Source organism: Ursus maritimus, unplaced genomic scaffold (genome assembly GCF_017311325.1).
Source record: "Ursus maritimus isolate PB19 unplaced genomic scaffold, ASM1731132v1 scaffold_4, whole genome shotgun sequence".
Lineage (NCBI taxonomy): Eukaryota > Metazoa > Chordata > Mammalia > Carnivora > Ursidae > Ursus > Ursus maritimus.
This window is the reverse complement of record NW_024426552.1, coordinates 68634161-68660394: the sequence shown is the minus strand read 5'-3', so window position 1 is coordinate 68660394 and position 26234 is coordinate 68634161. Positions and strand designations below refer to the sequence as shown.

Genomic DNA, 26234 nt, shown 5'->3' with positions numbered 1-26234 from the left:
GGTGGGGCTGGTCTGGGGACGTAGGGGCGAGCCAGGGAGGGGGCGGGCCGGAGCTGGAGAAGAAGGGGCAAGCCAGGAGGGTGGGACGCTATCTTTCTTGAGCTTCCAGCTGCTCTGCGCAGCTGAGGACCCGACCTGCAGTTGCAGTGTTAGGGCGCCGGGAGCGCCTAAGGCTAGCGCAGTGGGAATGGTTGGCCCTAGGAGACCCTGGACGTGGGCAGAGGAAAGGAGATGGGTGGAATAGAGAGAAGAGCAGTAAAGAAGCGCTTTGCATCGAATGCCATTCAGCCATTTCGAGGGTTACTGTGTGCATACGTGTGCCAGAATACGCTTACTCGAAGTCTTACCCAGGTATCATCTGATGTTCTTGGCCCACCACCGTGATACCTTCCCAGAATTAAAGTACACAGTCTAGTGCAGAGGACAGTCCGCTAGGGCTCTAGGGCCCATCACTCAGTTCATTTTCACAAGATAAAAAATTAAATAAAAAAAACAGAGCCCCTCTGTTGCTTGAAACCGGACTACTGAATCAAATGCTTGGCAAATACTGGAAGCCAGGGACTTTGGTTATAATGTGATAAAAAAAATTTCATGCAGTACTTTTTTTTTGGTGGGTAGAATGGACATAAAAAAAGGTATGTTCAGTTATCATGGTAAAAGTTTCTAAATGCATAGAATGCCATTCGCCTGCATTTCTGTTGTAAAAGAGAACAAAAGCAGAACAAAATTAACATATTATGAAGGAATAATCCTATGAGATTATTTGTGATTTGTTTGAAGAAAACTTGACATTTCACTGAAAATGAGAAAGGCTTAAGTGGAAGAGCCAGATATAGTATATTTGTTAATAGGAAAACCCCTTTTAGAACAGATCAAATCTTGGAAATTTGTCAATGATTCTAAAGTTCATCTGTGAGAATAACCAGGCAAGAGAGCAAAGAAAACACTGTTAAAAGTAATAAGGTTTGCTTCAGAATTTAAATTAAAAAAAGGAACAGCCCCCCCCCCCCAATAAGGGACCACTAGGGCTACCAAATGTTATACTGCATTATAAGCTGAAAACCTAAAACATTCTGGTCACTTGGCACATAATAGACAAATCAACTGATAGAATATATAGTCTGGAAAATGAACCTCGTGTTGTAATATACGATAAATACAACTAAAATGTGAATGTGTTTTAGGGTGGTGAAATCAAGGGCGATTTTTTTCTCTGTCTTCATTTATTCAATAATCTATTCCTTCCAAAAGTATTTTTGTATACTATGTGCTGGGTCCTGTTCTTTTTTTTTTTTTTTTTTAAGATTTTATTTATTTGACAGAGAGAGACAGCGAGAGAGGGAACACGAGGGGGAGTGGGAGAGGGAGAAGCAGGCTTCCCGCTGAGCAGGGAGCCAGATGCGGGGCTCGATCCCAGCCCCCTGGGATCATGACCTGAGCAGAAGGCAGGTGCTTAACGACTGAGCCACCCAGGCACCCTGGGTGCTATTCTAAGGAATGGGGAGGTAACAGTGAACAAAGCAGATAGAAATCCCTGCCCTCATGGAGCTTATGTTCCAGCTGGGCAAAAGGACAACAAATAGGATAAATACGTAAGTGAACTATATAATGTATGAGATAGTAATGAGTACCAGGAACTGAGATATAAGGTGATGTGGTAGGAGGGCAATTTGAAGTTTTAGAGAAGGTGGCTAGGGAAAGTGACTTTTGAATAAAGACTTGAAAGTAGTGAGGGAGATAGCTATGCATATAGAATGAGACTCGAATTTCAGGCAGAGGTTAACAGCAAGTGCAGAAGCCCTGAGGTCATGTCTGGTGTGGTCAAAGAACATAGGGAAGACCAGTGTGACTGGAGTGGAGAGAACTAGCAGGAAAGTACTAGAAAGGTCAGAATGTTTGATGGGGTAGGTCATATGGGGCTGTGCAAGTCACAGTTAGGATGTTGCTTTTACTCTGAGTGAAGTGGGAAGCATTTGGGATTTTTTTTTTTTTTAAGATTTAATGTATTTATTTGAGAGAGAGAGAGAGAGAGCGTGCACGAGCAGGGGGAGGAGCAGAGGAAGAGAGAGAAGCAGATTCCTTGCTGAGCAGGGAGCCTGACATGGGTCTCAATCCCAGGACCCTGAGATCATGACCTGAGCTGAAGGCAGACAGATGCTTAACTGACTGAGCCACCCAAGTGCCCCAGGCATTTGGGATATTTTGAATAGAGGAGTGCCATGATCCAACATATATTTTAACAGGACCAGTCTAGTTGCTATGTTCCACAGGATATGGGGGCAAAGGCAGAGGCAGAGAGACTTGAGTGGAGCCATTGTAATCCAGGCAGGAGGTAATGGTAGCTTGGAGCAAGCTGGTGGCAGTGGGGTGGTGAGAGTGATTGAATTTTAGATTATTCTGAAGGTAGAACTGATAAAATTTGCTCATGAATCGGGATGTGGTTTGTGAGAGAGAAAGTCAGCAAGACTGACCTCAAGGTTTTTGGCCTGAGCAACTGGAAGAATGGAGTTACCATCGACTGATAGAGTTTTGAAGAGAGGAGGCAGCCCGGAGCTCAGTGTTGGCTGTATGAACTTTAGTTGTCCATTAGACATCCAGATGGAATACGTGTTGGAATATGTGGTCGGAAGTTCAGGGGAAAGGTCCAGGCTGTAGGTATAAATCAGGAATATGACTTGTTTTCTTAAGTTGTGTATGTCACTTTTATAATAAAAAGTATGAAAAAGAAGAATTAAATTGTTCTAGTGACAAAAGGTTGGGGGCAGTTGGGCTGTGAGGGTAAACTCAAGTTTTGGAGTTACCAATTAGATGTTTCAAACGGTTTCATTTAGGTTCAGACCGTCTGTGGTTAAAGAATGTATCCATGCCGTGCTTAAGGAGGAGCTGGCAAATGCCGAGTACTCACCAGAAGAAATGCCTCAGCTCACAAAACGTTTATCAGAAACCATTAAAGACAAATTAAAAGGTAATTGTGGTGATAATTGGAAATATGTTCCCTTCAAACATTAAATTTTATTCCTTTGTCTCCTTCCCTATCTTTAAACAATGGGCGTAAGCTGTGGATCCTTTTAAACACAATTTTTCTTCAATGTCTAGTCTTCTCAATTATTTGGTAAATTTTACTCATGTGGGTTTTTGCAGATAGTGGGAAAGTTAAAGATATGAAATAAAACATTGTATGCATGCACTATCTGAGAAATTCCAGTATGGGAAAGACCAGAAGTTACAAGGACTCCTTTCTCCCATCATTCTTGGTTGTTTTTCTTACCAACGTATATATTTCTTAGCCTGTCATTCATACCCTCACTGTCTGATCTCAGCCCATCTCTCCTGTTGAGTCCTTGACTAGTCACCAGACTCAACTCTCCACTCTAGCTAAGCTCTCTACATCTATAGAACACACCTCATGCTTTTTGTCCCTGTTCTCTTTGTCTCTGTCTCTCTCTCTTTTTGAAAGATTTATTTATTTGAGAGAGAGAGAGAAAGAAAGTGTGTGTGCATGCGCCAGGGGCGGGGAGGGGGCAGAGGGAGAGGGAGAGAGTCTTTAAGCTGACTCCGTGCTGAGTGTGGACCTGGAGGTGGGCTGGATCTCATGACCGTGAGATTGTGACCTGAACTGAAACCAAGAGTCAGATGCTTAACCGACTGCACCACCCAGGTGCCCCTCTTTTGTTAATAATGTTATACCATCTGAAAAGTCCTATCTACCTTTTTAAAAATAGAACATTTTTTGGAGAGAAGAAAATGTCTATGTAACAGTAATACATTTTCATTGTACTAACCTAGACCATCTAGAAAAGTACACATTTAAGTTTTTTAAATTATATAAAATTCCATTACCCACAGGTAGTTACTGTTTAATGTTTTGGTGTACTTTTTTCTTTTTCTTAATTTATTTTAATTTTTAGAAATTAAAAAATATACAAGAGTACAAAGAAGAAAATAGCAATTCTGTGTATTTCTATCACCCAGAATTAACTACTGTTAATTTTTATTTTTTTTATTTTTACTTTTTTACTATTTTTATTTTTTACTTTTTTAAAAAGATTTTTTATTTATTTGTGAGAAAGAGAGAGAGAGAGCACATGAGTGGGGAGGTGGGCAGAGGGAGAGGGAAAAGCAGACTCCTCACTGAGTAGGGAGCCCGACTCGGGCTTGATCCCAGGACCCTGAGATCATGACCTGAGCCGAAGGCAGACACTTAACTGACTGAGCTACCCAGGTGCCCCGATTTTTACTTCTTATTGAAAATTCACTGTTAAAATTATTGTGAAAAAGATACATGTCCATTATAAATACATTTAAACAATGTAGAAAAATAAATAAAATTAGAAAATCATGCCAAATGCCACCACCGCATATCAATATCAGTATTTAATGATAATCATTAATATTAGGTGAACATCATATCAGACCTCTTTTCTATGTTTATATACATATAAATAAATACCTTAATTACAATTGGGTACTATAGACCTGTTTCACATAGTGGTATAGCATTCATTCTGTAGATATACATATATATATTTTTTTGCATTCATTCTATATTTAAATGGAATGATTGCTCACTGTTTAGTCCATTTATCATGCCATTTGCACTGCCGAGTTCTTTATTTTGGTTTGGTTCTTACCTGATGAGATTTTGTTGTAAGTTTTTAGGAAAGGCTCAGAAATGCTACATTCTCTGGGTTCTCTCATGTTTGAGGATGTCTGCATTTTGCCTTTAAACCAGAATATCTTTTGGATGAATATAATATTTTGAGGTGGTAACTTATTTTCGTGAGAATCTTGTAGACTTTGTTTCGTTGTCTTCTGGCATTGACTGTTACTGTAGAGAAATCTAAAGCCACCTGATCCCATCCTTAGCCTTGATGCTCAATAGCTTTTTTAGAATACCGCTTGATAGTTAGCAGTTTATATCTTTCAATTTGTGGATTTTATTTTTTCCATATCAGGAAAATTTTCTTGTATCTCTGAAAACATTTCCTGTTCCATTTGTTAGGTTCTCTTCTTTAGGACAGCATACTGATATGTTGAATCATCTTTATCTTCCATATCTATTAGCTTTTCTGTGCCATACTTTCTTCCCTTTCCTTTGATATTTACTTGTGATTATCTTAAGCCAGTAATTCAATTTTCATTTGTGTCTGTTCTGTTCCTTGCCATTTTTAATTTTTTAGGTCTGTACTGATATTGTGTGAATATTCAGTTTGTTTCTTAGGGGTGTGATCTTCCTTTTCATCTTTCTGTTGAATATAATCTGATTGAGTTCTTATTTTTTGAATTTATGAGCTTATGTTATATACTGTGAATCAATTGTGAAGAATTTCTCTTTGTTCCTTGGTTTATATTATCTCCTAGGTTGAGGGTTTTGTTTGTTTGTTTTTGTTTTTGTCTTTTAAGCAGTATTTTGTTTTGTGTTTCCTGTTATTCTTTTGTTTTTCTTGCTGCATTATTGCATATTCCCACTCTTCTTTCCATTTTACTCTGATGTGGTGTGGTTTTCAGGTTTTTCATTTGCTCTTTTTATAAATGATCCAACATGGTGTGGGTGATTTCTTTTGTACTCTCCCACCATATCTGAGATTATTTTATTTTTTCCCTCAGAACTACGATTGAAGGGCTGGGTATTTAATAGTCTAGCCGCATAGGTATCAGAAAAGGATGAAGAGAAATGGGTAGGAGAAAGAGGAAGCTCTGCGGAGCTGTGTGCAGTGTTTTGGGCTCTGTCTCCTGAGATTTTGTGAAGTATCCTGAATTAAGGTTCATGTCTCCTGGGAGGGGACCTGTAGTCTTCAGATTGTTTGCCTAATTTACTATATAATCCTGGAACCTTAATTTTGATCAAAGAGAGTTGGCTATGTTTCAATTTTGTCCATTTCCTTTCCTTTTTTTTTTTTTTAATCCCCATCCAACTGTTTCCACTATTCCTTGGTTAGAATAGGGGGAAGATACAGATACCCATTCAGTTTTCTTCTCTCCAGATTTGGTGTTAGTGAGAATTTTCAGGATTTTGCTGCTTTAGCAGTATAGTTTCTGGGGAAGCAGCAGAATTGTGCTGGGCCACAGCATTATACTCCAGAATCTTAAGTTGTGGTTTTCTTTTCTCCCTTACTGAACAGCTTACAGTTTTCTAAATACCCCATACTCTGTGCTTTTGCACATGCTATTCCCTCTCCATAGAATGGAGACATTGTCTGCCTGGTAAATTCCTACTTGTCTTTCAAGACTTAGCTCATTTATCTCATCCTCCAAGAAGTCTCTTCTGGTCATCCCTTCCCCACTGTCTAGACAAGGGAAGGAGCTGCAGCTCTGCTTGGAATTATTATTTTTTTTAAGAATTTATTTATTTATTTGACAGAGAGACAGCCAGCGAGAGAGGGAACACAGCAGGGGAGAGGGAGAGGAAGAAGCAGGCTCCCAGCAGAGGAGCCCGATGTGGGACTCGATCCTGGATCGCCGGGATCACACCCTGAGCCGAAGGCAGACGCTTAACGACTGCGCCACCCAGGCGCCCCTGCTTGGAATTATTAATATGTTGTTTGTTCATTTTATTCTTCATGTTTGCCTTCCCAACTACTCTGTGCTCTTTAAGGCAAGAAGATTATCTTTTTTTTTTTTTTTTTACTTTATTTATTTGTTAGAGAGAGAGAGAGAGCACAAGCAGGGGGAGTGGCAGGCAGAGGGAGAAGCAGACTCCCCGCCAAGCAAGGAGCCCGATGGGCTCGATCCTGGGACGCTGGGATCATTACCTGAGCAGAAGGCAGACGCTCAACCGACTAAGCCACCAGGCGTCCCAAGAAGAGTGTCTTAATTATCCCTGTGTTTTGAGGACCTACCAGTACCTGACTTACAGTAGGAGACAAAGGAAGGGAGCCGAGATCTATTGAGAAACTAGTATGTATCATCAGTACTGTTCTAGAGCTTTATGTATTACTTGTGAAAAGAAAGGGAAACCTCACTAAAATGGAGTTGGGAGGCCAGAAGGGGGAGCTCTAGTACCGTTCCACTCCTTATCAGCTCAACAGGAAGAAGCCTATACTTTTACAACCCCAGCAGGAGGAAGAGAGATTTTCTTCTTGTCCAGCAACAGCCCTGCCAATGAGAGACTGTCACAATTCCAGCAGTGAAAAGCCACTACATTTCCCACTCCTGGTTTACTTCAAGGGACTTTTTGTTTATAACAGCCCTCCTAACCTCCTCCTCTCTTCTATAAAAGAACCAGCTTCTTCTTTGTTCTCTGGACTTGCCTATGGTTTTGCTATAGCTTTCATGTCCTGAATTATAATTCTCTGCCCTTCCTGAAAAACCCATTTTTTGCTGGTAAAATAACTTTCAGTTTTGTTTTTAAGGTCAATGTACTATATCTTATCTCATCTCACCTCACAACATCCCCCAGGAGGTAGGTTATAATATTCCTATTTAACAGAGGAGGAAGACTTAACCTGAAAGGGTGAACAGCTTGTCTAAGCTTACACACTTGGCAGGCTGACTGACTTATTTACCAAAGTAAGATTTGTCCTCAAGTCTTTCTGACTCCCAAGCTTATCATCCTACTCAGCCAGTCCTTGTGGACTGAATGCCTATGGCCATTTCTAGGCAAATTTACCTTCATTAAATAACTTTACCACTTTCACTTATAGATAACTTTCTTATTTTTCTTTCTAGAAATGGGATTTGACCGATATAAAGTGGTGGTACAAGTAGTGATTGGAGAACAAAGAGGTGAAGGAGTATTGTGAGTAGTTGGTTTTTCCTTCTTGTTTTTATTCTGAAGTGTTTTTTATTAAGTATTCATCCTCCTGACAATTCAGTAAGATTGTGTCTCTGTAAGAGTGAGAGGAAAGGACAGTATAACAAAATGCAGCTGTGAACCAAAAAGACCCTGGCACTGAACAGAGTGGTTGACAGTGTGGGTGAGCTCCGCAATGTAACTCACTTTTCGTAGTATCCGTAGGCCAGTAGGTCTTTTAGGGTTTATGTATATGTGCTCCTAAGTAGAGTATGGCAGTATGTATATATGTTTCTTCCTCAAGTCCTTCTTTTTTTTTTTTTCCTTCCTAAATACCTTCTTGCCTGGTTTTTGTTCCTATCATTCCAAATTAATTTCTTTAAAATTGTCTGAGACCTCCTTATTAGCATATGGAGTAGTTCTTTCTTAGCTCTTGTTTTTGGCCTGGGCTTCTATTTCTTTTTTTTAAATAATTTTTTAAAAGATTTTTTTTATTTATTTGACAGAGAGAGAGACAGCCAGGTAGAGAGGGAACACAAGCAGTGGGAATGGGAGAGGAAGAAGCAGGCTCCCAGTGGAGGAGCCTGATGCGGGGCTCAATCCTAGAACGCCGGGATCACAGCCTGAGCCGAAGGCAGACGCTTAACGACTGCGCCACCTAGGCTCCCCTTTAAATAATTTTTAAAAATATTTACCCATTTCAGAGAGAGAGCGTGTGCGCGCGCACGTGCGGCAAGCATGAGCAGGGGAAGGGGCAGAGGAAGAAGCAGACTCCCCGCTGAGCAGGGAGCCTGATGCGGGGGCTCCATCCCAGGACCCTGGGATCATGACCTGAGCCGAAGTCAGACGCTTACCCAACTGAGCCACGCAGGCGCCTCTTGGGCTTCTATTTCTTAATATTCATTCCAGTTTATTTTGGCCCTGATGTCCCTTATCTAACTTGTTTCTCTTCTGTTTTTCTAACTCTTTCCTTCCCTGGTTCCTCTTTCTCCCCTGCATTGCCAAAGCTGTGAGCTTTCTTCAAGGCTCAATTCTTTTTCTTCTGCTCTTCTCAGTGCTTTCTCAATGAGCTCATTCATTCTCATGACCTCCAGCTGTCGCCCATGTATTGGAGAGTTCAAAATGTGTATTTTCTGTCTTTTCCTATGCCCAAGTGTTAGTCTCCTGTTTCCCTTTGCAAGCAGTACTGAGTATATAATATTTGGTAAGGAAGTATTAAAGTATTTGTTGAACGAATTTTACAAATACATTGTACATAGTATCACTGAGAATTTTTACTATAAAATGTTAGATTTGGAAGGGACTATAGACATTTTCTAGTGTCCACTCCCCTTAATATATGGATGACACTTTCGAGGATCAGTATGATTTGCTCCAAATTCTGTATCTGGCTGGTGTCAGATAAGTAGAGCCTAGCCTTCTGACGTCTGGCACAGTCCTCCTCACCGTGGTGCCCCCTCCCATTTGGTCAAAAGGCTTCAGATTTTCTCACCTCAAAGACGTAAAGAAATACTTTACTACTCTATCACCCCAGATTCAACATGTTCAAATACAGTTGCAAATTTCTTCTCCCTTCTTCTTCAGTCAGCCTGCCATTTTAATTTCTCTGTCTTTCACAGTATTACAAAGGTTCTATTAACTCTGGCTTAAAAACTCGAAGTCCTCTTCTGTCGTATTGAGCCGTTACTCTTTCCCACCACGTGCGCTGTGATCTGGCTGCCAGGCGTACTTAGCAGCCCCTTATCAGCATTGCCAGACTCTGGTCTCTCTCCTCTACAATTCATTTGTATACTAGACCAGTCTTTCAGAAGCACACCTCTTCCATAAACTCTTTAGAGTGTATTTTAAACCCTGTCAAATATAAACTCCTTAAGCTGGTTATGATTCCCTTTGTTAAATGTGATAAGGCCAAACTCTAAAGCATAGCGTTCAAAACCACTGCCCCCTCCTTTTTAAAAACTTTTGTCATCTAAAATTTCAAACATGTACAAAACTACAGGGACTAAGGAACTCCCATTTTTCTATTACTTAGCTTCAAAGTTTATCAGCACCTTCGGGTGTTGTTTTATTTATACCCGTATCTATTCTCCCTGTCCCACCAGATTATTTTGAAGCAAATTCCAGTCATCATACCATTTCATTTGTAAATACAGCAGTGTATAATATCTCTAAAATATAAGGACCCTTTTTAACATAATAGTATATCATCACATCTAAAATATTGTCAATCCTTAATATTATATAATATTCAGTTAGTGTTTGGATGTCCCCAGCTGTCTCATATATAGTTGACTCTTGTGCACAATGTGGAGGTTAGGGGTGCCAACCCCTGCACAGTCAAAAATAACTTTTTATATATGCATATCGCTTTGACTCTCCAAAAACTTAGCTATTAATAGCCCTCTGTTGACTAGAAGCCTTACTGATAACATGAACAGTCAATTAAGACATATTTCTTTTTTTTTTTTAAAGATTTTATTTATTTATTTGACAGAGATAGAGACAGCCAGCGAGAGAGGGAACACAAGCAGGGGGAGTGGGAGAGGAAGAAGCAGGCTCATAGCGGAAGAGCCTGATGTGGGGCTCGATCCCAGATCGCCGGGATCACGCCCTGAGCTGAAGGCAGACGCTTAACCGCTGTGCCACCCAGGCGCCCCTAAGACATATTTCATATAGGTATTATATACTGTATTCTTACAATAAAGTAAGCTAGTGAAAAGAAAATGTTATTAAATGTTATTTTAAAAATCATAAAGAAAAGATATTTACAGTACTGTGTTTATTGAAAAAACATCGGCACATAAGTGGACCTGTAGAGTTCAAAGTCAAGTTGTTCAAGGATCAACTGTATATGTGTATATATGTGTATTTGTGTGTATGTATTTATGTGTTTATATTTTTTTTTTACAATTTGTTCAGAGAAGGATCCAGATAAAGGCCACATGCTGCATTTAATTGATACATCTCTTAAATTTCATGACCCCAAGATCATGACCTGAGCCGAAATCAGGAGTCAGACACTTAACCAACTGAGCCACCCAGGTGCCCATATTGTGGGGTTTTTTTGAGCACTTCCTTACTTTCTGGCACTATAAGATGCTTCATCTTATTTGTTCCCAACCCCAGCCCTATAATTAGCCATTTTTCCAAAGAGCTCTCGTTCATTTTATTGGAGAATGGCATTAGAAACTAACATCTGGGCACTAGGTGTGCCCCTTAACTTTCTAAATATTGCTTCCTCTCTTTTTGCTGTTGTTCTTTTTGGACTCCAATTACCTGTATTTGGATTGAGATGCTCTTTTTACTATATTCCACATGTCTCTTATGCTCTTCTCTGAGTTTTTATTTTTTCTCTCTGTGCTTCCTTTTGGGCATTTTTCCATTGACCTTTCAGTTGACTAATTCTCTTTTCTGTTGTGTCTAATCTGTTATTCAATCCACTAACTGAATTCTTAATATCAGTTATTATGTTTTTCAGGTCTAGAATATCCATTTAATTCTTTTTTATTCATTCTAATTCTCTAGTGAAATCAACTGAGGCACCCAGGCACCCAGACATGAGCTTTATTTGAAGAATTTGTGTAAGAGATTTCTTTTTTTTTTTTTTTAAGATTTTATTTATTTATTTATTTGACAGAAAGAGAGACAGCCAGCGAGAGAGGGAACACAAGCAGGGGGAGTGGGAGAGGAAGAAGCAGGCTCCCAGCAGAGCAGGTAGCCCGATGCGGGGCTCGATCCCAGGACCCTGGGACCATGACCCCAGCTGAAGGCAGACACTTAACGACTGAGCCATCCAGGCGCCCCTGTGTAAGAGATTTCTGAATCTGTCCCGATGAGGGAGGAAAGGGCCTTTCTTTCATGTCTGTTACTAAAATGTAAATCAAGACAATTGCTGATCAAACTTACATACTATTGACGAGTAGTTTTTAGCCCCTATTTTAGTTAGTGTGATCATCAGGGGGAAAAGCCTTTTCCTAAAACACTCAGCTGCAAAGGGCAGGCAGTGCTGGAATTGCCCTCAGTGATACTGCACTCCTCTGGAAAATATGCTTTCAGGCTCCTTCCTATGGCCCAAGGCAGCAGCAAATCCTTCCTGTCACCTCCTTTTGGCCAAAGCAGCCAAAGACTTAAAAGTCTTTGGTTCACAGATGGCTAGATCCACAAGTACTTTACTGTTGAGCTCCACCTGGCACTTAACTAAATTGACAGTGAATGCTGGGTACTTCAAGCCGTGTTCCTGGGAGGCCCCTGTAATTTGATTAATCCAGAGTGTTCCCATGTTCCTCTTCTTCAGTCTTTGCACTTTTGTGCATTTCACAAATGCTGTGGTCACAGCTCTGACCACCAACCTGTAGCACCGTGCATGCTGCATTACCAGTCAGGGAGGCCAGTGAAATTACTTTTTATCTATGTTCTTCATCCTCCCTCTCTCCTCCTTTTTTACATTTTGGTCATAGCAGTTATTTCATAGTCGTTGTCTGCTTATTCTCGTATCTGGCTCATGTTTGATTCTGTTTCCATTGATTTTTTTTTTCTTGCTAATCCCTTATGTGACTCTATCTCTCAGCAGGCCTGGTTTAAATCTTGGACATTGTGTCCCAAAATTGTAGACCCTCCAGATAATATTACTGTCTTCCAGAGAGAGTTTTACTCTTTCCTTTTCCATTCAGGTGGACTATGGGCTGCTCACCTTAATCCAATTGGGTACTAAGCGGAGTTGAGGTTAGGGGGCAATTTTGATTTGATGCTCCCTCTACCTTCAGTTCACCCTCCTTTCTTGAATGTAGCCCTCCAGATCTTTCAACTAAGACCCTGGAACTTTCACTGAGACCCCACCCCCATCAGGTACCAAGTTTTATACTTGTTTCCTCAGTATAAAACTACTCTTTCCTTCAACATTTTTTCCTTAGTGTATTGCTTTCCTATTGCTGCTGTAAAAATTATCACGAGCACCTAGTTGGCTCAGTTGGAAGAGTGCGACTCTTGATCTCAGGATTATGAGTTTGAGCCTCACATTAGTGTAGAGATGACAATAAATAAATAAGTAAATAAACTTCAAAAAATTATCACAAACCCAGTGGCATAAAAATATTATTTTACATTTCTGGAGATCTTAAATCCAAAATGGGTTTCATTCAACTAAAATCAAAGTATTAGAAGGACTGCATTCCTGGGGTGCTTTGGTGGCTCAGTTGATTAAGCATCTGCCTTTGGCTCAGGTCATGGTGCCAGGGTCCTGGGATCGAGCCCCACATCAGGCTCCCTGCTCAGCGGGGAGCCTGCTTCTCCCTCTGCCTGCTGCTTCCCCTGCTTATGCTCACCCTCTCTGTCAAATAAATAAATAAAACCTTAAAAAAAAAAAAAGGATTGCATTCCTTCCGGAGGTTGTAGGGAAGAATCCACTCCTTTGCCTCTTTCAGCTTCTAGAGATTGCCTGCATTCTTTACCCTTCCTCCATCTTCAAAGCCAGCAGCATAGCATCTTCAGATATTTCTCTGCTTCCCCACTTCCTTTCTTTTATAAGGACTGTGTGATTACACTGAACCCACCCAGATAATCCAGGATGCTCTTCCCATCTCAGGATCCTTAATCATATATCTGTAAAACTCTTTTTATTTTATTTATTTTATTTATTTTTTAAATATTTTATTTATTTATTTGACAGAGATAGAGACAGCCAGCGAGAGAGGGAACACAAGCAGGGGGAGTGGGAGAGGAAGAAGCAGGCTCATAGCAGAGGAGCCTGATGTGGGGCTTGATCCCATAACGCCGGGATCACGCCCTGAGCCAAAAGCAGATGCTTAATGACTGCGCCACCCAGGCGCCCCAACTCTTTTTATTTTAAAACTCTTTTTAGGGGAGCCTGGGTGGCTCAGTTGGTTAAGCATCTGCCTTCGGCTTGGGGCATGGTCCCAGGGTCCTGGGATTGAGCCCCACATCGGGCTCCCTGCTTCTCTCTCTCCCTCTGCCTGCTGCTCCCCCTGCTTGTGCTCTCTCTCTCTTTCTATGTTAAATAAATAAAATCTTGAAAAAAAATTTTAAAAAATAAAAATAAAACTCTTTTTATTTCTTTTGCCATATAAGGTAACATATTCACAGGTTTTGGGGATTAGGACATAGATATATTTGCTGAGAGGGCCATCATTTTGCCTACCATACTTGGCTTTCAGTTTCGGAATTCAGCACATGTCTTGAGGGGAAAACCTACCATGTGACAGGCTCAGTTCTACTTTCTCCTTTTGGTCCCTCAAGTCTCCAATTTTATCTCCCTAGCCGTGCAAGTCTGCCAGCAGTCTTGGCTGGTTTCTTTTTCCCTGAGTAATTGGTTCTCTAGCTGGGCAAAGCCTGGATTCTTAGCTTCTAATCCTGTGCCTGGTTTGGGCAAATGCCCCAGGGAGAATTCCGATGCAGGGTATCAGCTCACCTCCTTGCAGTTCACCTCTCTGGAATTTTGGCTACCCTAGTCTTACTTGCTTCAGCTGCATTCGGATTCATTTTATCCAGCCTTGCTAATTAATCTTGGTGGGAACATTGGCCTGCTACAAACTGTTCCATCATACTTCTGAGTCCTTTTGACACAAATATATATACTTAAATACAGCATTTTTGTCCCTGTATAGCCCAGGCTTTGGGTGTGGCCCAGAAGTCTCAGGTTTATCTTAAACACATTTCTAGCCCTACGCCTGGAATTATTAGTCATTTCTCTGAGGAGCCCTGGTTCCTTTTATTGGCAAATGGTATGAATATAGACCGAATTTTGAAGGCAAGAATTGTGTTTTATGCATCTTTGTATCATTTGCACCTAGCACTTTGCTCCATATATAATAGACCCTCAACCAATGTTAAGTACATTTTTATATTCCTGCCTTCACTTGGTCCAACTCAGCTTAAGGACCACTTCCTTCACGAACTGTTTTTTGGCTTTTTCTCCTGTCTAAATTCTCTAACTTCCGTAGCACTTCTACAAATTTAGTTCAAATGTTATACGACTTGGACTTGGACTAGACAGGCTTTACAATTCTTTTGAATCCTGATAACCTATAAATTAGTATCAACTCTACATTATCTTATTCTTCTTATGTGTTAATTTTTTTCACCTAATTGGGGATTGAGGATTGAGGCAGATTTTATTCTTTTTGGACATATAGTAGTTGCTAAATAAATACTTGTTGGTGATGAGTAGGTTAATTTTATTTCACATTGTTACTGTTGCAGTTTGGAAATAGGTGAAACTTTTTTGACTTAATGTGTGAAATATCAGGATGGGAGAGTTCTTCTATGCAGAACTTAAAAAAAAAGAAACCACTTTCAAAAATGAACCTGGGTGGCTCAGTCAGTCAATTAGGCATGTCCGACTCTTGATAGCTCAGGTCTTGATCTCAGGATTGTGAGTTCAAGCCCCATGTTGGGCTCCACGCTGGGCATAAAACCAAGTTAAAAAAAAAAAGAACCAATATCATTATGATATACGTGTACATCTCTCTCTACAACTTGAAGCTGAACTGCCTAGGTTCAAAGCCAAGCTTTGTCACTGTTTGTTTGACCTTGACGAGTGTACTTAATTTCTCTGATACTCAGTTTCCATATTTATTAAATGGGTATAGTAACAGTACCTACTTTATAGGGTCGCCTGGGTGGCTCAGTTAGTTAAGTGGCTGACTCTTGATTTCAGCTCAGGTCATGATCCTCAGGGTCCTGGGATCCAGCCCCGTGTAGGGCTCTGCACTCAGCACTGAGTCTGCTTGTCCCTCTCCCTCTGCTCTTCTCCTGCTTTCCCTCTCTCTATAAAATAAATACATGACATCTTTAAAATGCTAATGATGACTCATACATACATTTAATTAAAATGTAAGAACATTTGTAATTTTTTCACTTAACATTGCATTGTGAATGTATTTTCATTTTTTGTGAAGTTTATAAACTTTTTTATAAGTGTTTTGTAAATATCTCTTTAATGGCTGCATAGAATTTCATTGCCATGAAATACCATGATTTCCTCTACCATTTACTGCTGTGCATTTAAGTTGTTTCCATTATTTATTTATTTATTTAAAAAATTTAGTTTTTAAGTAGTCTCTACACCCAACATGGGTCTTGAACCCACAACCCCAAGATCAAGAGTTGCATACTCCACCGACTGAGCCAGCCAGGCACTCCATAAATTGTTTCCATCTTTTAATTGGCTTTGATTTTGCCTGACATTCTTTCTTACTCAAGATTTGGGGAAAGAATGGCTAATTTGAGAATTCAGAGGTAGCATAGCAATTCTGTAGAGAGAATACTGGGTTTAGAACTAGTTAGAAGATTGAGTTCTAGTTCAGAGTTTGTCCCTTTCTTTTCTGGAGCTCGACAAAATGATCAGGTTGGACTAAATAATCTATTGGGTCCTTTCCAGACCTACTTTTTTATATTATTGTGCAGGATTTCAGTCGTAAGTCTTAGGTATTATTTCCTCTAAAAGTTACACAAAAATATCTTGGCTGAAGTAATCTATAACAGCTTCCCACCCAAAATATCAAAGACTCAAGGTATTGACTTGTAAGCTGTCAGGCAGCTGGTCAGAGTCTGGGGTTGCTAGAGTCCCTGGGCTGTTACCTCCAGTGACATCTATGATTCCAGTCCCTTCTAGTTTACCAGTATATTCTGCTGTATGAACAGGATTTTCTGTGTGCCAACCTGTGAAAAGATTTAGAAGCACTGATCTATAAGAATATATCAAGGAAATAGCGCAGAGGACAATAGGGGAAGGAGGAAAAACTGAATGGGAAGAAATCAGAGAGGGAGACAAACCACGAGAGACTCTTGACTCCGGAAAACAAACTGGGGTTGCAGAAGGGAGGTGGGTGGGGGAGAGGGGATAACTGGGTGATGGGCCTTAAGGAGGCCGCGTGATCTGATGAGCATTGGGTTTTATATGCAACTAATGAATCATTGAGCACTGCATCAAAAACTGATGTATTATATGTTGGCTAATTGAATTTAAATTAAAAAAAAAGTATCTAGGAAGAGTTTTGCTCATGGTAAATAGATACAGTTTAGGTCCTTGTTATATTATTTATAATTTTTCATTCTTTGACTTTTTAGCATGGCTGCTCGCTGTTTCTGGGATGCTGACACTGACAACTACACTCATGATGTTTTCATGAATGTAAGTCTATTTGGAAGCCTTTTTTTCCTTTCCAAGGACATGTGGACATTCCAAGTCAAACTAATATCATTAAGATATGAGGACACTTTAGTTTTAGATGTCTGTCTTAGACTCCTGGATGAAATGATTTTACTGTTCCTTTACTGTGTTACTAAGGCAGAAGAAATCTAACGTGCTGCCGATAGGCAAGGAGACTTGTAGGTGTACAGATGACATAACTCTTCACAAGTTTGATTTTGAGAATATCATATATTTATTTAGTGCTAACAGACATGTGGCACTTGGCTAAGTATGAAGAAATTGGGTTGGCAGTGGGGTGCCTGGGTGGCTCAGTCAGTTAAGCATCTGCCTTCGGCTCAGCTCATGATCTCAGGGTCTGGGGATTGAATCCAGTATCAGGCTCCCTGCTCAGCAGGGAGTCTGCTTCTCCCTCTTCCTCTGCCTCTGCCCCCGACTCGTGCTTGCTCTTTCTCAAATAAATAGAATCTTTAAAAGAAAAAAAAAAAAAGGAAAAGAAAAGAAATTGGGTGGCAGGGATTCATGAGCAAAGATGATTTTCATTCAGTAATAAAATTAATTATTTCATCTTAAAGCTATTTCTCAAAACTAAGCAAAAATAAAGAGAAATTTTTAAAAAGAGGTTTCATTTAAACATTGGTACATTATTGGCTGAATGTTTTATATATTTTAATCATATATTGTTATACTTTCTTCCAGAAATGATCCCTTTCTCTCTCCAAATGCTCCTAAGTTGTGAATTAGTAGACTCAGAATTAAAGTATAGAATAGAACAGAAACTTGTTGAGTAAATTAGGAAACGGGTTCCAATTCCAGCTCTGTAACTTTCTAATTGAAAGACTTCAGGTGTCATGAGACTTCTCTCTGATTGTATCAGTAACATTAGGAAACTGAATTAGATTTTCCCAAAGAACGGCTGTGGCTTCCTAACATAATTTGGGGAACTTGTTTAAAATACAGATGCCAAAACCCTACTCAAGTAGATTCTGATCAAATAAATCTGGTGTTAAATCAATGAATCTAAATTTTTAAAAAAGTTACATGATTATGCTTACTGCCAGGTTTGGAAGCTGCTTGTGCTGATGATCTTAAGATACCTTTTAGCTCTAAAATTCTGTGGTCCTACCAAAGTTTCGTTTTATGTTCAACTTCCTTAGAGTTCAGGGCTGAATAGTAGGAAGTACTATGTAAATCCCATTTATCAGCTCTCTAGGGGAAGGGTCAAGCTAAGGTGATGATTTTTAATGCTTTTTGGAGTTATTGAGTCCTTATACAATGCAATTCATTCCTTCACCAAATACTCTGAGCTCCCATTAGGTGCCAGCCTCCCCTGGAGGGGCGAGGGATAGAACGATGAATGAGACAGGCATGGAGAACTCTGGGCAGTCCTGTAGAAAGGTGGCCAAAGTGGGATCCACAGACCAGTGCCAGTCCTTGAGCTGTTTGTTTACAGATGCTGTTTACAGGTGAGAGAAGTACATAGAGTGTAAGAGTTTAGAAACTCTTATAGGAATTTGACAAAGTAATTTTATATTGATTAAATCTAATCTAAATTAAATCTAATAGTAAAAAGTCTAGGCTATATTTTGTGTGTTTCTTTTTTCATCTCATTTTCCTACTTACTACTTTTTATTGTATTTTACAAAAGTATCAGTCCGTAAGGGCCTGGAAAGTAAAACAAAAACAAAAACAAGTTTTTCACCACAGATAGCACTGTTGCAGAACACAGCTCATGGTTCTCCCACCCAAGGAAAAGGGACCTGGGCTTAACCAAGAATTTTGCTTTGGTTAGTAATCAGGTACTTGAGTTTAGATTGTTTTCTCCTAGTAGTACGAGGCTAGAGGTGAGATTTGTTGGTCTCAGGAGTCACTAAGGCCGGTGGAACTCCTATAATTACTTAAAAAGTGTTTTAACAAGTTTAACTGGGATCTGGAAAACATTTTGTGATTCTGAGTTAAAAGATAGATAAATGAATTTTATCAATTAAGAACAAACACCCAGAGACCATTTGCCCTTACCCAGAATTTATGACAAGGTGCTATTATGTTTTTTTAAGATTTATTTATTTGAGAGAGAGAATGAGAACGTGCAGGGGGAGAGGCAGAAGGAGAGGAAGAGAGAGAATCTTTAGCAGAGCGCAGAGCCCAACACGGGGTTCGATCTCATGGTCTTGGGATCATGGCCTGAGTCAAAATCAAGAGTCCATGCTTAACTGACTGAGCCACCCCAAGATGCTGTTATTTTTATCTGTGATGTTATAATATAGTTATGCATTTATTCCAAGAAACTCAAAGCATTTCATAATTGTTATTTCTGTGATAAATCAGGAAAAATGGGAATACTCATTTTATGAAATAAAGTTCATTAGTTTGTATTTTACTTCTACCTTCAGAAAGTCTAATTCTTTACCCATCCTACCCTTTGAGCAAGCAATTTTGTAGTTACCCTGAAGCAAGCACCTTTATAGCTATATTCTGGAAACCCTTTGTATATTGAAGAAGGAAAAGAACCTTCATGATTGAAAACTGGCAGGGATCTGAGATGATATTCATTTCAATGCCTTTGCTGCCCTTAGCCCTTCATTAGCACTAACATTCTGGATTTGTGTGTGTTTTCTGTTTTGTTTGCTTTTTAGGACAGTTTATTCTGTGTTGTAGCGGCATTCGGCTGTTTCTACTATTGAATTTTGAAAAGTTGGGTAAAAATATGACCATGAAGAAATGTAAACTTTTATATTGTTAACTATCTCAACAAAATAAAGATAATTTGGCATTTTGGCAACTGAGTCCAGTCAGTTTTAGGCCTTATATTTTAGTGTTTTGATTTTATTGTAGTGTGTTCTTATTGTATTTGCAAAGTGGGGAAAATTTGTATTTCAATTGTTCAAACATAACCAATTGTAAATATTTGGGTATATTTTCTACCAGTGTTTATTTTCAGGGTTTAAAAAAAATCATATACACAATTTTGTACCGTGATTTTTCACTTCTTATAATGTCATGTGCAGTGTTCATATCATTTTATTTCCATTATGATTTTCATAAGCATAATTTAATAGCAGCACTTACTCCACTAGGTTATCCCATTGGTTATCGTTGCCATTTCCTTATTAAGGGATTGATTATAATTTTTCACTATTACAAATAACACTGAGATGAATTTATTTGTGCATAAAGGATTTTTGGTACATTTTGAATTGTTGTCTATCTCTCATCCAGTGTTTCTGCTTAGCTATTGCCATCCTACACCTTACACAGCTTATTAGGTTAAACGCACATTAATTTTCTCCAGGGTTTGCTGTAGTGTTAGGAACAGTGTCCCAGTTGTATATGAAATCAGCCCTCCCTTAAGACTTTGAGATTATTCTGGTTACTATCCAAGCTCCCACTCTCTTTGTAGTGATGTTCCCCTTGTAGTCCCTGGCGTCTTCTCCAGCTAGCAGCCCTTATTTGGAGCACCTTCGTTTACAGGACACGTTCAAGTAACTATTTGAAATTCAAAAGGGAAAAAGGGTTACAATTTAAATCCTATTTCTCCCTGGGGACTCCTCAGCACAGTCCTGAGTGTATCCACCCACTTTTCTTCTCAGCCACTTTCAAGGCAAGCATGTAGACAAAAAATAATAATACGTTAAAAAGTTCTTTTACATTCTTCTCCCATCACATTGGGTATTTGCTTGTCTTGCATCTATGGAATCAAAAGGGACCCCTCCAAAGGTTCATTCTAGCAAGGGAAAACTTTTCTCTTTACCAGATACCCTGCTACCTGTGATTTCCTACCAGCTGGCCTCCCTTGAATCCGCTCCTGCTCAACTAGCCCTCGGTTGATCCCTATTGATCATTTTTCGGTGAGCCAACCTGGGTCAAAAATAACGGAAACGAGGGTTTGGGGCCAGCTACAGGTCACCACAGGGCTGGGCTGACCGACATGGATTCTCCCTACATGACCAAGTAGGGCGAAGTTGGCGCTGTGCCGAAGCAGCCGCAGGCCGAGGGGTCTCGGGCGGAAGGCGTCACGGCCACCTGTCCCGCGCCGGACGCCGGCGACGGAGCGGAGAGGCCGGAGAGGACAGGTCCTTCCCGGGGGGAATCTGGCCGGAGCTGGGGGGCCACCGGCTTAACGCAACTTGACTGACTGCCAGCGAGCACGCGCGACAGTTCACGGCTGTATCTCCTCACGAGGAGGCGTCTTCACCCCAAACTCCGGTGCCGCATGGAGGCTGGCCCTTAGCCATTTCGTCTCTTGGGTCTGGTGTTCTCTGCTCAGCCACGCCGTCCCCGGAGCCTCTGTGGAGGCGGATCTACTGTGTCAAGGGTCTTGGTTTTCAGGGAAATGTCGTAGTCGGATTGACAAGAGGCGGGCAGTAGGCGGGACTTCCGGCCCGCTGTTCCGTCAGCTGCCTTTCCCGGGCGTCTCCCCGCAACCTCTTCAACTTCCCTTGTCCGTGACGCGGCGCCTGGGAGAAAGCCGAAGAGACTGAGGCCGGGGGAGCGTGAGCTGCAGGTGAGGATCCGGTGTGTGCATCTCCTTGCTGCTCTCAATCAGAGGACACACTGTGTGGCTAGGACCGCGAGGAGACAGACTGAAGAGTGGGTCAGTGACAGCGAGGGGAGTGTGAGGAGGAGTTACGAGGCTGCTGTGACCCAGGGGCAGTGACAGCGAGGGGACCGTGACCGAGATGTAGCTGCTTGCGAGGAGTGTGCGACCCAGGAGCAGTGAATGCTAGGGGACTCTGACCTGGGAGAGCACGAGGCAGAGGCTGCGAGAGGACTGTGACCGAGAAAGTATGAGGCAGTGCCTCGGAGGAGACTCAGGGTCGAGGGAGAGTGACTGTGCGGGGTCTAAGGGAGCGTGAAGCAGCGGCCGGGGGCATCTTGGACCGAGGAGCAGTTAACTTGGACTACAGTGTGGGCTGTGACCGGACGTGGTACTGCAGGGTTATGTTTGGGCACGGGGTGTGGTTGAGCGGTCATGACTGGGCAGAGAAGGTCTTTCGTGTAAAGAACACTGGTCTGGGTGGGACTTATCAGACAGACCTGAGTTTAACTTTATGGACAGACGTCTCGTGGCCGGGAAACTTACCTCAAGACCGAGGTCCAGTTTTTTCATCAGTGAATGGGAAGTTTGGACTAGATTAATGTTTCCTGGACTATGGGTTCCATCCTGTTACTGGGTTGTGAAATCCATTTAGTGGATAGCATCAGAATTTTTTTTTTTTAATACAAGAGAAATTTTCAGTGTGTTCATATAGTAAGGGTAAGTATTGCTTCATGAAACTTGTTTCAGTTATGTATGTATGAGATGATGATGTAAAATGGATTTCATGTATCCTAAAATATGTGAAATGTAGTAAAAGTGTTTAAACTCAGATTATTTCTGAGTCTTCTCTCAGGTCTAAAATGCCACGATGCTTTGTTTAGGGGACTGTTTAGAAGTACAAAGACTGGCTCTATGGCTGGGGGGACAGGCTCCATCAGATTGACTTAACTGGAGAAGACTTCCCGAATATAATTGAGGTGACTGTTATGACTGAGGACTGAAACTCAATATCTCAGTTGGGAGAACCAGAACTTACATACTGAACTAGGGACAGTGATATTTATAGAAGCAGTGAGGATATAGGAGTTTGTGATAGGAGAAACTGCTAGGAAAAGACATTGAGAAAGGGGAAGCTTTGAGAAGGGTAGGAACAAGGCTCAGGAAGGGAACTGAAGATAGAGACAGAAAACATTCTGCCAAGATGGGGTTTGGTAGGTAAAATGGGGGTAGGGAGATGCAGTCTTTAGGGTCCTTTTCAATCTTGTTATTTAGTCATTCTGTAAGTACCAAGAATTGCTGGTAAAAAGATATTAGTTGAGAATGGGATTGGTGCAATAGTCAGTGGTAGGCAGATGGTGACCATCATAGGGAAGAAAGGATAAGGCTAGCAAAGTCAACAGTGGTGACTAGAATACCATATGGGAGAGGGTTTGATGTATTTAGCTGTCCAGCTCACTGATTTATGTACTAGAGGCCAAGCCTGGCAAACTGGGAATAATACCATGTTGTGAGTAATTCAGATGATGTTTTAGCTGGTGATTTTATCCCCTACTGATCCCCATTCCTGAGGGCTGTTAGTGATGCAGATGACATGAACTGGTGAGTTTCACTATATCCTCTCTACATACCTTTGTAGAAGGTGCTACTGATTGTACCACCCAGTGTTTTTTAAAAACAATATTTAATAGAAGAAACTTGAGATAATTTTAGCTTATCTGACATTGCATTTATCTGATAATCTAATAGTCACCCTCACCTCCTACACACATATACTTTGTGATAGAGGAAGGGAGTTCAGAAAGATTCTTGAATGGTAAGTTATAGAGTTATGAATGATGGGGGAGAGTCTTTGTTTAGATAAAAAATGGCTAGTTACACCTTTTTCTAAAACATTAGATGTTTACTTGGCTTACATTATACATAACTGAAAGGAACTATGCAAGAATTTCTTTCTGTAACAGAATACAGTTGACCCTTGAGCAACACATGTTTGAGCTGCATGGGTCCACATACACGTGAATTTTTTTTTTGATAAGTACAATACTGTAAATGTATTTTTTTCTTCCCTATGACTCACTTTTTCTTTCTTTCTTTCTTTCTTTCTTTCTTTCTTTCTTTCTTTCTTTCTTTCTCCCTTTCTCCCTTCCCTTCCCTTCCCTTCCCTTCTTTTCTTTTCTTTTCTTTTCTTTTCTTTTCTTTTCTTTTCTTTTCTTTTCTCTTCTTTCTAGAAGAGAAAGGAGGGGGGAAGGTCAGAGGGAGAGGGAGAGAAAGAATCTTAAGCAGGCTCCACACCTAGCTTGGAGCTGAAGCGGGGCTTCATCTTACAACCCTAAGAATGTGACCTGAGCTGAAATCAAGAGTCAGACGCTTAACCAACTGAGCCACCTAGGCATCCCCTTATGATTTTCTTTCTTTTTTTTTTTTTAAAAGATTTTATTTATTGATTTATTTGAGAGAGAGAGAGCACAAGCAAGAGGAGGGGGAGAGGGAGAAGGAGAAGCAGACTCCTTGCTGAGCAGGGAGCCAAATGTGGGGCTCGATCCCAGGACCCCAGGACTATGACCTGAGCTGAAGGCAAACACTTAACCGACTGAGCCACCCAGGCCCCTCAGCCCCCTTATGATTTTCTTAATAATATTTTCTTTTCTCTAGCTTCCTTGTATTCCTTGTTAGAATACAGTAAATAATATGTGTAACATACAAAATATGTTAATCAACTATTAATGCTATTGGTAAGGCTTCCAGTCAACAGTAGGCTTGTTTTGAAGAAGTCAAAGTATAAGCAGATTTTCAGTGTGTGTGTGTGTGTGTGTGTGTGTGTGTGTGTTGGGGGACAGTGCCCCTAACCTCTGTGTTATTCAAGGGTCAATGCTGTATGCTTCAAGATAGCTGACTTAGAAGAGTAGACATTTAGGCTTGGGGACTGCAGCACTTCCTCTGGGGACCTTTGTATTTGTTGAATGAAAGGATTCTTTTTGACCTACCCTGCTTTGCAAATTCCCTTCAAAAACCAGTATAATGGCCTGATTGATAAAGAATAAACTTTATTCCTTTCTGAGCCTATGATTTCTCTTCCCATAAATAGGTGAGGTTTTATTTTTCTTGGGGACCTTCTCTTTGGATATGTGATCCCTTAGGGAGAATAATCTAGTCAGAGCCTTAGATTCAGAAATCACAGGTTACTTTATCTGATGTTAACACTAACTCAGTTTGTGACTGAGGGAAGAACTGTTTGCTTTCTCATTTTAGCTTTTCTAACTATAGCAGAGGTAACTGTTATTCTGCTTATAAACAGTTTTTAATAATCAGAAATATAGGCATACTCACCAAATTTTGTATACAATCTCATAGAGTTTGTAAACCACCTGACCCGGTTCATGATTCCCCTATGGAGCTGTCTAACCTCTAAGTTACACATGATTCTCCTAGAGAGCTGAATAACTTTTCCATGTTATAAATGCTGATAAGAATTAATTTATAAAATATTTATAGAACAAGCAACTATGATAATTTGCTATCGTTATTAATGATGGGTAATGACAAAATATCTAGTAATAATGCTTTTCTTTTCATGTATTTGCATAACTGATCTGAAGTCAGATCTTTTGGCTTTTCTACTATTAGGGAACTCCCTTTTCTACAATTCAGTCAGTAAATTCAGGGAATATACATTTTTATGTACTCTGTTTTGCAGTATGTGCCAGAGCTCCACTCCAGAAAAAAAAAAAAAACTGTTTGTGAGTCTCTAACAAATATTTGGCACTCTGTTAAGTTTGTTTACATACATTACCACATTAATATAAATAATTGAATTGCTTGTATTTTATTGTTTGCCAACCAGATTAGTAGATAGATATATAGCTGGCTTTTTTTGGTTTTTGTTTTGTCTTTTTGCCCTTTCTTTTGATAACTCTCTTGTTAAAAGTTATATGAGTTTGAAGCTTTCTGTATTTGTACTAGAAGGACTGCCAGTGAGCCAGGGGAACCCCTGGGTCTGCCAGGCTGTTGTATCACACTCACAACTATTTGCAAACCAATTTTGAAGTGAAGACTGGTAAAAAAAATAGTGACATATGGTCTTTGCTCTATGCTAGAGAACAAAATGGGTGTGTGGCACTTAATGGAAAATAGTTTTTTTGTTTTGTTTTTAGGTAGGTTTTTTTTTTTAATTTAAAGGGTATTATCTTAGATGTGATTATCTTTGTTTATTTTTTGGTCCTAGAGAGAAATCTTAATCTTTTTTTGTGCTGTGGGCCCCTTTGGCAGTATGGTGAAACCTTGTGGATTCCCTTTTGGAATAGTATTATTAGACCAAGCAAAGAATTAAATATATAAAGCTAAAAAGGAAACTGTGTTGAAATAAAGCTATCAAAATGCTTTTAAAATGTGTGATATGAGGGACACCTGGGTGGCCCAGTCATTTGAGCGTCTGACTCTTGATCTCAGGATTATGAGTTCAAGCTCCAAGTTGTGCTCCATGCTCCATGTGGAGCCTATTTAAAAAAAAATATATTTATATTTATATTTATATTTATATTTATATTTATATTTATATTTCCCACCTCACACACATTTCCACTTCTCTGTACTTTCTTAGTAGCAAAATTGATGCATCCAAGCAGGCATTTATTGGAACATTGAAGAACAAGGCAAGCAGTGTGTACTGGGAGGTGAGTCAGCAGAAATGGAGCCAGATTTTGTGAATCTGAGTAAAAATCACAGGCACAGATACTACATTTTGTATCTTGAAAGCAATTTAGAGACACCAATTCACTTAACAGGTGTGGTGGTGGTCT

At 40.2% G+C, this 26234-nt stretch overlaps 2 protein-coding genes across 6 annotated transcripts in view; both read left to right on the top strand.

Moving 5' to 3' along the window:
* The window catches only part of DYNLT2B (dynein light chain Tctex-type 2B), a 21304-nt gene extending 1628 nt beyond the window's left edge, over nucleotides 1-19676 (top strand). Inside the window, exons 2-5 of one of the 2 annotated variants that reach the window (XM_008708389.2) lie at nucleotides 2832-2965; nucleotides 7669-7738; nucleotides 16817-16880; nucleotides 19535-19676. In XM_008708389.2, coding sequence (XP_008706611.2) covers nucleotides 2832-2965; nucleotides 7669-7738; nucleotides 16817-16880; nucleotides 19535-19582 — 316 coding nt within the window. In that variant the 3' untranslated portion in view covers nucleotides 19583-19676. The other variant, XM_008708388.2, reaches the window with a different exon arrangement.
* Nucleotides 19677-20966: 1290 nt separating this feature from the next.
* Nucleotides 20967-26234, top strand: part of PCYT1A (phosphate cytidylyltransferase 1A, choline) — a 40939-nt gene continuing 35671 nt past the window's right edge. Inside the window, exon 1 of one of the 4 annotated variants that reach the window (XM_040621385.1) lies at nucleotides 20967-21402. The gene's annotated coding sequence lies outside the window, so the exon portion shown is untranslated. The other 3 variants (XM_008708394.2, XM_008708390.2, XM_008708391.2) reach the window with 3 other exon arrangements.